Below are 14,881 nucleotides of genomic sequence, written 5' to 3' on the forward strand. Positions count from 1 at the left end.
TAGAAATGTAATATAAAATGAATGTATTTACAGTTGGTGGCACTGCTAGCCAGGGCTCACCCAAGTCCCTCCAACACAGGGCCACTGGGACCCCCATCACCAGTGGCAGATGTGGTCAGGACAAGAACTGGGAACAGATCTAATTTCCAGTGGCATCTCCTGCCGGCGGTGCAGGTGCCACTGTGCTGGGGCTGCCCCAGGTGCAGTGGGGGCCAAGGTGAACTGGTCGTCTCCAATACCTGAATTCTGTCTCCTGGGCCTTTGGGAACCGGGGCCCATGGATGTAAGAAAGGAGACACAGATGTTGGGAGAGACAAGGTTAAATAAAGCCTGTGGCTCAGGATGAGAAGGGGAAGTGTGTGTGCATGAGTGATGGAGCTTACTTCCCTTGATTTCTCCCGGCTGTGTCCACTGAGAGTCCAGCCACAGCGACCCACCCAGCAGCAGTGGGCATGAGGCCCCCAGCGCTGTCCTGAGACATCCATTCCTGCTAATGGGAACCAGGCCTCTGTGACCAGATGGCTGATTCCAGATCCGGGGCAGGAATACACTAAACAGGAGGGAGCTCTCTGAGGCTGCGTGGGTCTCATCCAGGCCTTAGGAGCCCAGTGAAGAGTCTGCCATAGGCCAGAGCTGGGATAATTCACGCATCACTAAGCATGGTAACTGCAGTGACTGGAACACATCAAATAATTTAAATCCATGGTTCCTAACGACACTGCAGACAAAACAAAACAAATTAGCTGCCATGGAAGATGCTAGTGACCCAGCTTACTATTCTGAAAACCAGTAAACCAAGGAAAAAAATTAAACCTTCATTCTGCCTTTCCAATAGAAAGTCTAACCCAGGGTAACCACAGAGTGGACGAGCTTCTGCTTAGAGGAATATCCCAGCAGATGAACAAAGGAGGGATGATGGAATGAGGCCCCTCCTGAGTCAGTGGGTTAGGCCTCGAGCATCAGCAGCTGCCACCGTCATACACATCACGTGCCTCCCGGGGGACACACCAGCATTGCCTGTGAAGCGGCCACACCCACACCGAGCCTGTGCACACCTGATGAGGCCCAGAGATCCCACCTCCTGTTTACAGGAAATACAGGGACAGAGAAACAGGTTAAGCGCCCCCAAGGGGACGGAGTCAGCAGATCCAGATGATGGCAAGCCCTACGGGGCAAACAGCTCCTTCCTTTGCCAAGTGAATCGTAAGGAAAAAGAACAAGAGAATGAACCTGTTCAAAACAGACCAACCAGGCACTGGGGCCTTCTATGGATCCCGGTAATCAAATGCTTCCGACCTGATGAGATGGCGGCAATGTGACTGATATCTGGAAGGCTGAGGCTGCTGCTGCGGCTATGTAAAAAAGTCCCGACTCCGAAAGCTCCGCATGGAAACATTTACAGATGAAACAACCTGCTGTCTGGGTTGGCTTCAACATTACACGAGAGGGGAGCACGTGGGGGCACAGGAGAAACAAGACGGGCTGAGTTGCTAGTTGCTCAAGCTCAGTAACCGCTACAAGGGAGAGTCCTGAGGGTTTCTGTTACTTTTCCGTGTACTTTGTGATGCATTTCAAATTTCGAGAGATAGACCGACAGACCGACAGACAGAGACAGCCAGATAACTGGGTAGACACTAGGGCTGAGAGTGGCTCGGGGCTGTCTTCTCTGTTTGGTGTGTGAGTTTTCTGTGGTCAAGAGAAAGCTACAGTGGCTGGGTTGGAGCCATCTTGCTGGTACCATATCCCAGAAGGCTGGGACAAGGGGAGCCAGCAGCAGGACACAGTGACACACTGCAGGTGGCAGGAGCTAAGGAGGTTGGAGTGGAAGTGGCTGAGCCAGATTCCAAAATGGGTCCTGAGCAGGGCCCCAGGGCTCAGCATTTGCTGCCTGGAAGAAAGAGGGCACTGCCAGCCCATCGTGTTGGACAGGGCCAGAATAACTGCCATGGAGGCTTGCACGCCCATGTCCCTCCTCGTCGCCTCCAATGCCAGAGGAGCCGAGCGCATGGGGAAGTGGGGGGTGGGCATGTACGAGCCGGCCATCCCCACTAAGCCTGCTGAGTCACAGCATAGCACACTGGGGCAGGGAGGAGAGCTTGGAATCAGGTAGGAAAAAGAATCGTTTAACCAAATAGGGCCAGGTTTTATTAGGCAAAAGGGACTGCAGTGTTACAGAATCTGGCCAAGATGTCACTGAGGGCCTCATTATCTGGATAAAGGCAATGACCAGAACAAAATAAAACCATTTCATGCTTGTATCCCAGTGACACAGGCTGGGCCTCAGTGAGTTGAGGCTCCTTGATAAACCATTCGTAAACGTACGGAAGGAAATCACGTGAACATGTAGGTAAATGGAACAACTGTTCAGACAGAGCTCACTAGACACTGTCCACTCCCTGAACACTCATGTACTGTACTCTGTGGCTATGGTCCAGCACTAACCACCACTGTCACCACCACCGCCACCACCACCGTCATCCACAGGTGTGTCACCTACTTCACTGGTCCCTTCCCCTCTAGGCCCCTCACCTCTTCTCCAGGGCTGAAGTTCTCATGGCACAGAGGACACCGGTTTGCCAGCTTCTCTGGTTTGGCAGCTGAAATGATTTAAAAAAGACTCAGTCGCTCCCTGAATGACAGGTGACAAGACATGCTGCTGGTCTGCCCGCAGGTGCCCTTTAATTCACCAAGCCCTTGCAGAGGCCCAAGAGCAGTGGCACTTCCTCCAAGAGGACACCTGGTGACCCGAGGGCACGGGAGCCTGGGAAGGGGCACTCACGGTTGCAATCCTTGTTTTTTATGTGTCTGGGCAGCTCTTCCTTGAAAACAGCCTCACTGCAACGGTAACACTTTCCAAACCCGTCTTTTTGGTCACATTCCACCAGCAAGTGCTCCGTCAGACTGGATATCTCGACCACCTGGATTTTGAAATACGGAGCAAAGCATGTTGCTGAGAAAGCGGAAGCGCCCTCCGGCCAGCCTGCAGAGCCTGTGAGCGCCTCCCCTGCCCAGGGAGGTCTGTGCCACCTACGCATGAAGTGAGCCACAGGCTTCTATCTTTGGCATTTGCCCACAGACTGTCTGGAGTCACTTGTGATACTTTGCTGAAGACCCCATGTCCTTCCTTTCCTGTCATCTTAGCGTCGGGCAGGGGCCATTGTAAAGGATGGGGAAGCTACGGTCAACCTGAGTGTGAAACTTGGATGAGGGCGCAGAGTGGCTCAGTGGTTACACATGTGGCCCAGGGTTCAAATCGTGGCTCCCTGCTATTTCTAAGAATGCGCATAGAAACAGGACCACAGAAAAGAATTTTAAGAGATTCTCTTGCTACGTTGGTGTCTCTGGCAGGAATGACTTGTATATACTCTATAGCTTCAGGCCGCAGGACTTGACACACTGTGAGCAAGTTCAACCTCTTTTCTTCATAAATTACCCAGTCTTAGGGATATATTTTTTGTTTGAGATGGAGTTTCACTCTTGTTGCCCAGGCTGGAGTGCAATGGTGCGATCTCGGCTCACTGCAACCTCTGCCTCCCGGGTTCAAGTGATTCTCCTGCCTCAGCCTCCCGTGTAGCTGGGATTACAGGCATACACCACCATGCCTGGCTAATTTTGTATTTTTAGTAGAGACGGGTTTCTCCGTGTTGGTCAGGCTGGTCTTGAACTCCTGACCTCAGGTGATCCACCAGCCTCAGCCTCCCCAAGTGCTAGGATTACAGGTGTGAGCCACCGTGCCCAGCCAGGTATTTCTTTATAGTAATGCAAGAAAGGCCTAATATAGGGGATAGGGGAAGACTTCTTACACAGGACACAAATAGGATGAACCATGAAAAAGATTGGCAAGGTGGGCAATGCTAACATTAAAAATGAGTCTTCCTCAAGACACTGAAGACAGTGAAGATGCACACTGTGGAGTGGGAGCAGGTGGTCACAATTCATGTGACTGACCAACCACTCACATCCACATGTATAAAGAACAGCCCCAAATCAGTAAAAACAGACGGACAACCCGAGGGAAATGGGTGAGAAACCAGGAGGTGCTTTGCAGGAGGACAGCCAATGCCTGCAGACAAAAGGACGGGCACTCCACCTCATCTTCACCAGGGACAGGCACAGTGGGAACTCGCCAAGACAGCAGGAAGCATGGCCGCAGTGCCACTGTGGGAAGGGGGGCAGTGGCACTGTGGGAAGGGGGCAGTGGCACTGTGGGAAGGGGGGCAGTGGCACTGTGGGAAGGGGGGCAGTGGCACTGTGGGAAGGGGGCAGTGGCACTGTGGGAAGGGGGCAGTGGCACTGTGGGAAGGGGGGCAGTGGCACTGTGGGAAGGGGGCAGTGGCACTGTGGGAAGGTGGGCAGTGGCACTGTGGGAAGGGGGCAGTGGCACTGTGGGAAGGGGGCAGTGGCACTGTGGGAAGGGGGGCAGAGGCACTGTAGGAAGGGGGCAGTGCCTATGCTGCTGGCAGCAGTGCCCGGGCACAACCCCTTTGGAGCACTCCTGGGCAGCCCCACTGAGCATCAGCACACCCGGCAATCCCACGACACATTGTGAACCCAAGAAAGTGCATTCCCGTGCGTCCTGGAAGACACCAGAATGCTGTGGCAACATCGTTCATCATGGTCCCAAACTGGACACAGCCCTCGCGTGCAGCAGTAGATGCATGAAGGCGCTGTGGTCTATTCAAGCAGTGGACACCATAAAGCAAGAAATCCAACATGACACCACATGGTTCTGTTTCCATAAAGCTTAAAAAGCAAGGAGGACCCATTTGTGGTGTCAGCAATCAGACCCCTGCTGACTCTGGAAGGAGCCCTGAGGGGAGGTGGCGGCACAGCATGTTTCCGGTTCTCTGGGCTGTCTGTCATGTGGAATGACTCGCATGCATTTGCAGGTGTGTGTTTGGCTTCAGTTACTTTTCTCACAACCTCTCCTCTGAAAATACTAAGACTTGGGACAGCTTTTTGACTCGGCCTTTCAACAGCCAGGTGTTCACACTCATGCAAGTAGCTGGGCTGCTGTGCCGCTGGCCTGACCTGTTTGCAGTGGTCACATCTTGTCAGCATGAGACAGTGCTTCCAGTAGTGGAGATCCAGACCTTCCTCTGTGAAGGATTCACTCCTTTCCCCACAAAAAATACACAAACTGAAAGGAAAGAAAAGCAGGACATAAAGGTAAAGATCTAGTTCCACTGATGGCCGTTCCGCTCCCACGTCACGAGGAAATTCTGAATTTCCCCAGTCCCTGTGATGTATGCACTTTCCCTCTCGTCTCGCACTGCCTCAGTTTGCTCTGTGGGGCCCGGGCTGGGCCTTCCTTGCAGGTGGCAGAGGAGGCCGGGTATGCCACATATTAAAGCACGATAGGAAAGCCCTCACCAAGGAGGTGCCTGAAATCAACGGGTGAACGATCCTTCCAAACTTTCACTCAGCATCGTCAAGCAGAAAGAATATTTTAAGTTACAATAAAAAGATAAGACGAAGACCTTACATTCTTATAGATCTGTCCTGGCTGCTGGAGAGTAAAAAGAATTTTGCTGCTGTGATATTCTGTGCCTGTAACAACAGTTTCAACAGACTGGCAACTTCCGTTGGGGCAACAGAGGGAAAGCTGTCTTGACTGACTCGGAGTGGATGCTGGTTAGTGCAGAAGGCACATTTCCTACCTTTTATGATGACTACGAAGGGCCAACTAGGGAGGACGCGTTCCCTTTCCAGGGTTTCTGTGTGGCTCCTTGCCCTGACCATCGTACAGGGGGTGGAAGACAGTGCGACTCACTAATCTGGAGAGCACCCCTCAGCCTGACCGTCATATGGGGGTGGAGGACAGTGCGACTCACTTATCCAGATAATGCTCATCCAGGATTCCCAGAGCTTCGGCAGGTGCTGCTTTCCCTCTTTGAGTGTCTGAACAGATTAAAAGAAAACAATTTAAATAACTTTTTATAGAAATTATTTTCAAAATTTTAGTAAGCAGTTTGATGTGAACTCTAAAACGATTATACAAGTAAAAAGGTAGCGTGTTTTCCATTCAGCTGGGAGATGGCTGAGGTGCAGCGGGTGTGCAGTGATACTTGCTGAATGGACGGAAGCCGTTTCCACACGGAGCTTCCATGACATGCATTTACACACCCTGATTCTTTACACACCCCGATTCTTTACACACTCCAAATCTTTGTGCACCCCAATTCTTTACATACCCTGATTCTTTGGCTTCACAGCATCACTTTCTTTTTCCTAAGACACAAACACAGTAAGGTCAGGGACAAAGAGCTGCAGTGTGAGTGAGAGCCTGTTGAAGATACGTTTTGATCATGAAAGCACATTTCTAGGTTTTGTTTTAGAATTTCTACTGGCTGGGCAAGGTGACTCATGCCTGTAATCCCAGCACTTTCGGAGGCCAAGGTGAGTGGTGGATTGCTTGAGCTCAGGAGTTAAGACCAGCCTGGGCAACAGGGCAAACAAAGCCCTGTCTCTACAAAAAATACAAAACTTAGCCAGGTGTGGTGGTGTGCCCTGTAGTCCCAGCTACTCAGGAGGCTGGGGAGGGAGGATCACTTGAGCCTGGGAGGTGGAGGCTGCAGTTAGCCGAGATCATGCCACTGCAGTTTCTCTCAAACTCAACCACTGACTGTGGAAAACACATGCAGAAGTGCAATTCTAGTTCTACAGACACCCACCCCGCCCCTAAAAAGAGCAGAATTTTATTCTTATTATCATTATTTTTAGACAGGGTCTCACTCTGTTGCTCAGGTTGGAAGTGGTACAAACACAACTCACTGCAGCTTTGGCCTCCTGGGTGCAAGCCATCCTCTTGCCCCAGCCTCCTGAGTAGCTGGGATTACAGGTGCTCACCACCATGTCTGGCTAAGTTTTTTTTTTTAAGTTTTAGTAGAGATGAGGTCTCACTATGTTGCCCAGGCTGGTCTTGAACTTCTGAAATCAAGTGATCCTCCTGCCTCGGCCTCCCAAAGTACTGCAATTACAGGCGTGAGTCACTGTGTCTGGCCAAGAGTATGATTTTAGAACCAGAAAAGGACTTAATATGTAAATTCTGAAAGTTCTGGAGATGGATGGTGGCGATGGTTGCACAACAATGTGAGAGCACTCCATGCCACCGCAGTGTGCACTTAAAATGGTAAGATTTACACTCTGCGTATTTTACCCCAATAAAAAAAGAGAAAAAACCATCCCATCCCGTCATTCTCCTGGGAGAAGCCTTCACCAGGCCCTGTGTGGGGGTGCAGGCCTGTGCTGGCCTCGAGGCCCCCGCACTCCGTGGCCCCCAGCACCCTGCAGCAGGGACCCACTGCCTGGGTCTTTCTCCCTTGTCTGCTCCTCCTTGGAGCCCCAGCTCCATGAGGGCGGAACTTTGCTTTGCTGCCTGCTGTATTTCCACAGCCAGATGGTGCCTGGCCCAGAGAGGCGCTCCATAAACACCAAGCCAATGAGCAGGAGCTGCAGGCTCTCAGGACAGCTGTGCAGAGGCTGTGCAGCCCGTCAGCATAGGCGACCTCAGGACAGACAGTGCTGTGCGCCCATCAGCACAGGTGGCCCCAGGATGGACAGTGCTGGGAACAACAGCTCCTGGATGGCTGCTGCTTCTGGAGCCACTGCCACCAGGTCCTGGGCTGTGGTGAGGGAGGCGGGAGGCAGGCGCCTGGCAACGGGCTTAGTACGTGCTAGCTCATGGCTGGAGGGAAGTCCCTTCAGTTTGCGACATCCGTGTCCTTGTTTGTGTACTAATCACAATGAGTGTGTGCTGAGTCACTGAGGGTCACTGAGCACACGAAAGTCATCCACACTATGATGCGGACCTGAGCCAGAGGCTCACTCCCCATCCCAGGGTCTGCCTGCCTCCTTCCGCCTCTTGTGTCCTTTTCTGATTGTGACTCTGATGTTCCAGCATTTGGTGGAAATGTCACAGTGACTTTTTGCCATTGGAAGTTCAGCATATATACAGTCACATTTGATCTTTTTTCCCCACTTGTACCCATTTCTTCTTTTAAAAATCTGTGGTAAGAACACTTGACATGAGCTCTGCCCTCTGAATAGCTCTGGGTGCACTGTGCAGCCAAGTGGGCTGCAGGCCTGAGGTGCCAGCAGGTCCCAGAACTCATTCATCTGGCACGGCTGAAACCTCAGGTCTGTGGAACGGAAACTCCCCGTGTTCTGCCACCTTTATTTCTTTTTTTAAAGGAAATTTTCTTTCAACTGCAGGAAACTTCATCATAAAATTAGTGTTATGAAGCTAATTCATATCCCAGAAGCGGGGAGGTTGAAAAGGAACACATTTATATTCAACCAGATAATATTTGTTCCCAGTACATATGACACCCCCATAGGCTTAAAGAGTAAGGGCTCATAGAAACAGAATGATTACCTGAAACCTTCCCTTTTTAATGCGCTGAAGTCAGACCTTTATAGTCAAGCTGATTTTTCTCCTTTGCCTCTGCAGGTGGCTGGAGAGCTGTGGAGGAGAGCAGCTCTGTGCCCACAGCCCCTGGTCCCTCCCTAAACCTCTGCAGCAGCTCACATCAATTCTGACAGAGGATGGAGGGGCAGGAAGAGTATCTGCCACCCAATTCCACCTCTCCATGGAGGGCTTCTGTCATCCACCCCAAAACTAACCTAAAAAACCAAAAGGAATCAAGACACTCATTTGCATAATCCCATGAAAAATAAGTCAAGTATGATGTGGATCTATACAGCAAAATAGATCGCAGCTAAAAGCACACAGGTGAAAGACGTGTTAACTTCCAACCTGAACTTCAGCCTGAATTTCTTTCAGTGCTGCCAGCTGCCCTTGTAAAGCTTTTATTTCTTCTTTCTTTTGTTTTTCTGCTTCTTCTGTAGCCGCTTTTCTCCGTGCCTGGTAAGAAAATTATTTTTCCATTAGAATAGCTTGTTAGGGTAATCTTAGAAACTGGAAGACAAATTATGCCATATTAACTATATTTCTTATAAATTATAATATTCACTAAGACTAATAACAAGTTAGAAGTAAATCTTTTCCATTGATTTCATCGGTGTTTATTGATAGATAAACCCGCCATGTCCTCACGGCTATCATTATTCCGTTTGCAGCGTGGGAACCTAAGGGTCTCACTGGCAGAGAGTGGACGAGCCGGGATCTGAATGCAGGAACCTATGTTCTTAGCCAATACACCTGGGCTGCCCATACACATGGCTCCTTCAAATTACGTATTTACTTATTTATGTACCAAGTAACTACTTCAATACAGGATGAGGTCATAACTTCACCAAAGTTAACTCACCCTCATCTCAGCATCTGTAGGTCTGCCATCTATTTTAGCAAATCCCTCAAAAATTGTTTTGTAGAGAATGTTCTTGCGTGTGTTGCTGTCGTCTGGAGGAAGGTACTCCAGGATGGAAGCCTGGTGCTGTCTGTACATGTCCAAAATAATTCTAACCGCCGTCTCGCGGACCTCATACACTCTATGCTCCAGGGCACTCACTGAAAACTAAAGTTGGGAGGGGCTCTTGTTACTGATTCTTAAAATAAAATTAATTTCTTCCAGCATACAAAAAAGGTACATTATAAACATTTGAAAAATACAGAAAAGGGAAAACATCCATATTAAGTATTATGAAATACCTCAAACATAAAACCTCATGGATCTACCGTCTCATTGTAAGCCGTGTTATACTTTCATCACGCGTGTTTTGGATCTTTTTAAGAAACAGAACGCTGTGGCTATAGTGTAATTCCATCCCTGCCATGCGTCTCTGGGGCTCATGGTTTCTCATCCTCCTTGGAGGTGTGCATTCCTGTGTAGCCGATGTACAGATTTCAGGTTTTTGGATTTGGGATCCAAACCAGTAAGTATAATGGAAGTATTCCAGAATCCGAAAACCATCTGAAATCCTAAACACTTCTGGTCTTAAGCATTTCAGATGAGGGGCTTCAACCTGTACCTGATATTCTCCATCACACTGCTGTTATTGTCTCTTAAAGACAGGCTGGGCGTGGTGGCTCACGCCTGTAATCCCAGCACTTTGGGAGGCTGAGGCGGGCAGATCACGAGGTCAGGAGATCGAGACCATCCTGGCTAACACAGTGAAACCGTCTCTACTAAAAATACAAAAAAATTAGCTGGGCGTGGTGGTGGGCGCCTGTAGTCCCAGCTACTCGGGAGGCTGAGGCAGGAGAATAGCATGAACCTGGGAAGCGGGGCTTGCAGTGAGCCGAGATGGCACCACTGCACCTCCAGCCTGGGTGACAGAACGAGACTCCGTCTCAAAAAAAAAAAAAAAAAAAAAAAGACAAAGAAATTTTTTTTATGATTTGTTTCTCTCCATGGATAAAGATCTGCACACACCATGCACCACCGAGTAGGATTAGACAGCAGGACGCGTGTGGGGGCCCCCATCTGTTGGATGAAACACTGGCTATTTTTCTGAAATCACTGCCTCACTCATTCCTTCCACAAACGCTGATGAGACCCTCGCCACGCTCCAGGCACTGTGGTGAGTGCTGGGCCAGGTGGTGTGTCACACGCGAGGTCTGCTTACCTTCATCACGTTGTCAATGGTGAAGCCCGAGCTGCCAGTGCCCAGGTCTTTCAGCAGCCGGGCCAGGAGGCCCATCTGACTCATTGCCAGGTGAACTGAAGAGTTTGCTTTCAATGGCTGCACCAGGTAGGATGGAATAATTTGGAGAGACTTAACTTCTTTAAACAAGGCCATTTCCTGTGAAAGCCAACATAATTTGTTAATTTTTACTGGAAAATGCTGGAGGCAGTTTAGTACAATTCAGCATGATCTTAAACTAAACATTGAAGGGAAAAACAGGGAAATACAGATTGATAGTGACAAGGAGCAATAAGAGCACCGATCTGTAAGCTTGTATTTCTATTTAAAGCGTAACAACCATTAGAAATGAAAATCTGAGCCACAGGAAATAAAATCATGAAGAATAAAACGAGTTTATGTCTAATGAAAGCTTTTCAGAAGTGTAATTGAAAACTTTAAGGTTTCTGTTCTCAGTATTCTCAGCTTCAAGGAAAAGGTTTTCTCATTTTTAAAATTCTAAAAGAAATTATAGCTGCTGCTAGAATCATCATTATTTCAGTATTTATTAAATGTCAGCCAAGAGTGTATGATTCTGCAGTGATATGGTCACTAGTGGGTTAAGATGGAAAAAATGTAAGTACCATTACATATTTGAATGTCTCTAAACAAACAAGTCTTTATGTAATTAAGATATTTATCACTTAATTAAGCGGATATAGAGAAAAAAATAAGATGCTGAAGCATTAAATTATAATCAGAAATAAACCTGTTTCCAATAGGTCTGTAGGTCCTATCATCTAAAATAATCTCTCATCTTGCTGGCCCGATTCACTCTGTATTTGGGCCTGTGAGTGACTGTACAAATCTAAAAGCTAAGAGAAGAAGAAGATCATTCTTCAGGGAAGTTTGGACAGTAAACTCCTTAACTACAAGCAGATGCTGTGAGTGTATATTTAGTCCGCTAACCGGCATACTGGTACACAAGAATTGTAACCCTCGACAGATTGCCTTAAGGTCATCTCAAATAGAGAGAACATTTTGGCACCAACAAACTGCTCAGAAATTAATGCGGCTTAAAAATAATTAAATGAAGCAATAACATGTGCTCATTTGCAACATATCTTTTGAAAGATGAATCCTCTTCATCCCCAAATTCTAGCTGTTGTAACCAGGAGTGTATTGTAGCACATTAGGTCGTAAGCAGGAGTGTATTGTAGCACATTAGGTCGTAAGCAGGAGTGTATTATAGCACATTAGGTGGTAAGCAGGAGTGTATTGTAACCAGGAGTGTTTATAGCACATTAGGTCATAACCAGGAGTGTATCGTAACCAGGAGTGTATCGTAACCAGGAGTGTATCGTAACCAGGAGTGTATTGTAGCACATTAAGTCGTAACCAGGAGTGTGTTGTAGCACATTAGGTCGTAAGCAGGAGTGTATCATAAGCAGGAGTGTATTGTAGCACGTTAGGTCGTAACCAGGAGTGTATTGTAACCAGGAGTGTATTGTAGGTTGTAACCAGGAGCGTAGTGTAGATCGTAACCAGGAGTGTAGTGTAGGTCGTAACCAGGAGTGTAGTGTAGGTCGTAACCAGGAGTGTATTGTAACCAGGAGTGTATTATAGGTCATAACCAGGAGCGTATTGTAGGTCGTAACCAGGAGTGTAGTGTAGGTCGTAACCAGGAGTGTATTGTAACCAGGAGTGTATTATAGGTCATAACCAGGAGCGTATTGTAGGTCGTAACTAGGAGTGTAGTGTAGGTCGTAATCAGGAGTGTAATGTAGGTCGTAACCAGGAGTGTATACTGTAGCACATTAGCATGATGGCATTTCTTCTTACATTTTTTTAGCATTCGTTTTCCTTATTTACTCTGAAAATTTAGGTTTATTAAATGAAACTAGATCTGTGGTTCCTCATATTTTGGAGAAATGACCCCTTTGGATTCTTTTTTTTGAGACACAGACTTGCTCTGTCACCCAGGCTAGAGTGCAGTGGCGAGATCATGGCTCACTGCAGCCTCAACCACCTGGGCTCAAGCCACTCACCTCAGCCTTCCGAGTAGCTGGGTATACAGGGGTGCATCACCATGCCCAGTTAATTTTTGTATTTTTTGCAGAGACAGCGTCTCACTATGTTGGTCAGGCTGGTCTCAAACTCCTGGGCCCAACTGATCTGCCCGCCTTGGTCTCACAAACTGCTGGGATTATGGGCGTGAGCCACCCCGCCTGGCCTGGATTCTTTTTTTTTTGAGATGGAGCCTCACTCTGTTGCCAGGCTGGAGTGCAGTGGCGCAATCTCAGCTCACTGAAAACTCCGCCTCCCGGGTTCAAGCGATTCTCCTGCCTCAGCCTCCCAAGTAGCTGGGACAACAGGCATGCACCACCACACCTGGCTAATTTTTGTATTTTTAGTAAAGAAGGGGTTTCAACAGGTTGGCTAGGATAGTCTCGATCTCCTGACCTTGTGATCCGCCTGCCTCGGCTTCCCAAAGTGCTGGGATTACAGGTGTGAGCCACCATGCCTGGCCTGGCCTGGATTCTTTTTTAAGAAGGATCTGCACATCACAAAATTTCGTGTAAAACTTAAGTAATTCATAAGCTTTCTTAAGCCCAAAGGAGGACTCTTAAGAACTCCTAGACTAGATGAATTCATTAGCTAGTTTAAAGATTTTCAAATTATGGTGCATAACTGTGTGCCCCCAAACTCATACATTTATCTCTATCTCAATATTTCCCATAATATCTAGCCTAGAGGAGGCACATTTGGTGAAAGAATGAAAATATTTCTATTAATATAGTTATATTTTTTATTTCTTTACCCTCAGATTTTCTATTTTGATATCGTTTTCTGTATGTTTTTATTTATTTAAAAAATTAATGGCATATGTTGGACAAAAGAAACATTGGAAAAACCCAGCTGTAGATTTTAACTAAAGTTTATGTCTAAGACAAAACTGACCTTTTAGAGCATAAGGAAAGTGTGATGGTGAATCCCCGAGAATAATGTTAACTGAGTAGAGACAGAATCTTGTAAAAGGTGTTAAGAAAGCCAGAGAGCTACAGGAATATGTTTATCATCTACGGTTTCAAATGCCGTGGTGAAGTTCAGACCTGAATAAAATTTGCAGCTGTGACGCGGAGGCGGGCAGAAGAATCTCCAGTTCTGGTGAGCAAAACGGGAATGGTCCTCTCCACACAGTGAGCTGTTTCAAGTTTATTCAGTTTATGTTTAGGAATATATTGTGTAATGATCATTTTCAACAATTTCAAAGAAGACTGAAAGACCTAAGAGAAAAGTGATAAACACGGATGAGTTACTACAGTGGACTTCCACCAAGAGAAAACATGGCACTTAACTATCAGTAATACATACGAACATTATATTGAAAATGACATCTCATCTGAAAGGCTGAAAATAGCAAACTGAAAACAGCTTTCTAAACACAGTACCTTGCATATAGAGGACATACGCTCTTACTTCACTCTGTCAGAAATCACTCCCCATCTTCCCTTCATACCAATTATCTAACATCCCTGCTTCAATGGGTAAGCCCAAATCTTCCCTTCATACCAAGTATCTAACATCCCTGCTTCAATGGGTAAGCCCAAATCTTTTCTTCATATCGAGTATGTAACATCTTTGCTTCAATGGGTAAGCCCAAATCTTCCCTTCATACCGAGTATATAACAGCCCTGCTTCAATGGGTAAGCCCAAACCTTCCCTTCATGCCGAGTATCTAACAGCCCTGCTTCAATGGGTAAGCCCGTATCTTCCCTTCATACCAAGTATCTAGCACCCTGCTTCAATGGGTAAGCCCAAATCTTCCCTTCATACCAAGTATCTAGCAGCCCTGCTTCAATGTGTAAGCCCAAATCTTCCCTTCATACCGAGTATCTAACAGCCCTGCTTCAATGGGTAAGCCCGTATCTTCCCTTCATACCGAGTATCTAACATCCCTGCTTCAATGGGTAAGCCCAAATCTTCCCTTCATACCAAGTATCTAGCAGCCCTGCTTCAATGTGTAAGCCCAAATCTTCCCTTCATACCGAGTATCTAATAGCCCTGCTTCAATGGGTAAGCCCAAATCTTCCCTTCATACTGAGTATCTAACAGCCCTGCTTCAGTGGGCTGTTAGAAGCCCAACTGTGCAATGTCCATTCTTAAGGCCCATTCAGCATTAGAAAAACAGTAATTCTCAACCCCATCAGGTTTCATGCAAAGTGAAAACACAAACTGAAGATGTGGTAGCATTGAACCAGGCCTCTACAAACGCCTGGCTTTGCAGACCATGGAAAAGCGAACACTGCTCGAGACCAGAGACCATGACCCAAGCAAAGGCAGATTTCCCAGA

At 47.5% G+C, this 14,881-nt stretch overlaps 1 protein-coding gene across 1 annotated transcript in view; it reads right to left on the reverse strand.

Annotated features, from left to right (window-relative positions):
- The window catches only part of CEP104 (centrosomal protein 104), a 45,919-nt gene that overhangs the window by 8,606 nt on the left and 22,432 nt on the right, over positions 1 to 14,881 (reverse strand). Inside the window, exons 12-20 of the mRNA XM_030805300.1 lie at positions 13,641 to 13,814; positions 10,531 to 10,707; positions 9,273 to 9,479; positions 8,759 to 8,866; positions 6,195 to 6,231; positions 5,835 to 5,901; positions 5,032 to 5,140; positions 2,780 to 2,918; positions 2,530 to 2,597 (exon numbers count right to left, since the gene is read on the reverse strand). Of these exons, the coding sequence (XP_030661160.1) occupies positions 2,530 to 2,597; positions 2,780 to 2,918; positions 5,032 to 5,140; positions 5,835 to 5,901; positions 6,195 to 6,231; positions 8,759 to 8,866; positions 9,273 to 9,479; positions 10,531 to 10,707; positions 13,641 to 13,814 (1,086 nt within the window). The remainder of the gene's footprint in view (positions 1 to 2,529; positions 2,598 to 2,779; positions 2,919 to 5,031; positions 5,141 to 5,834; positions 5,902 to 6,194; positions 6,232 to 8,758; positions 8,867 to 9,272; positions 9,480 to 10,530; positions 10,708 to 13,640; positions 13,815 to 14,881) is intronic.

The sequence above is a fragment of the Nomascus leucogenys genome, chromosome 24 (assembly GCF_006542625.1).
Source record: "Nomascus leucogenys isolate Asia chromosome 24, Asia_NLE_v1, whole genome shotgun sequence".
Taxonomy (NCBI): Eukaryota; Metazoa; Chordata; class Mammalia; order Primates; family Hylobatidae; genus Nomascus; species Nomascus leucogenys.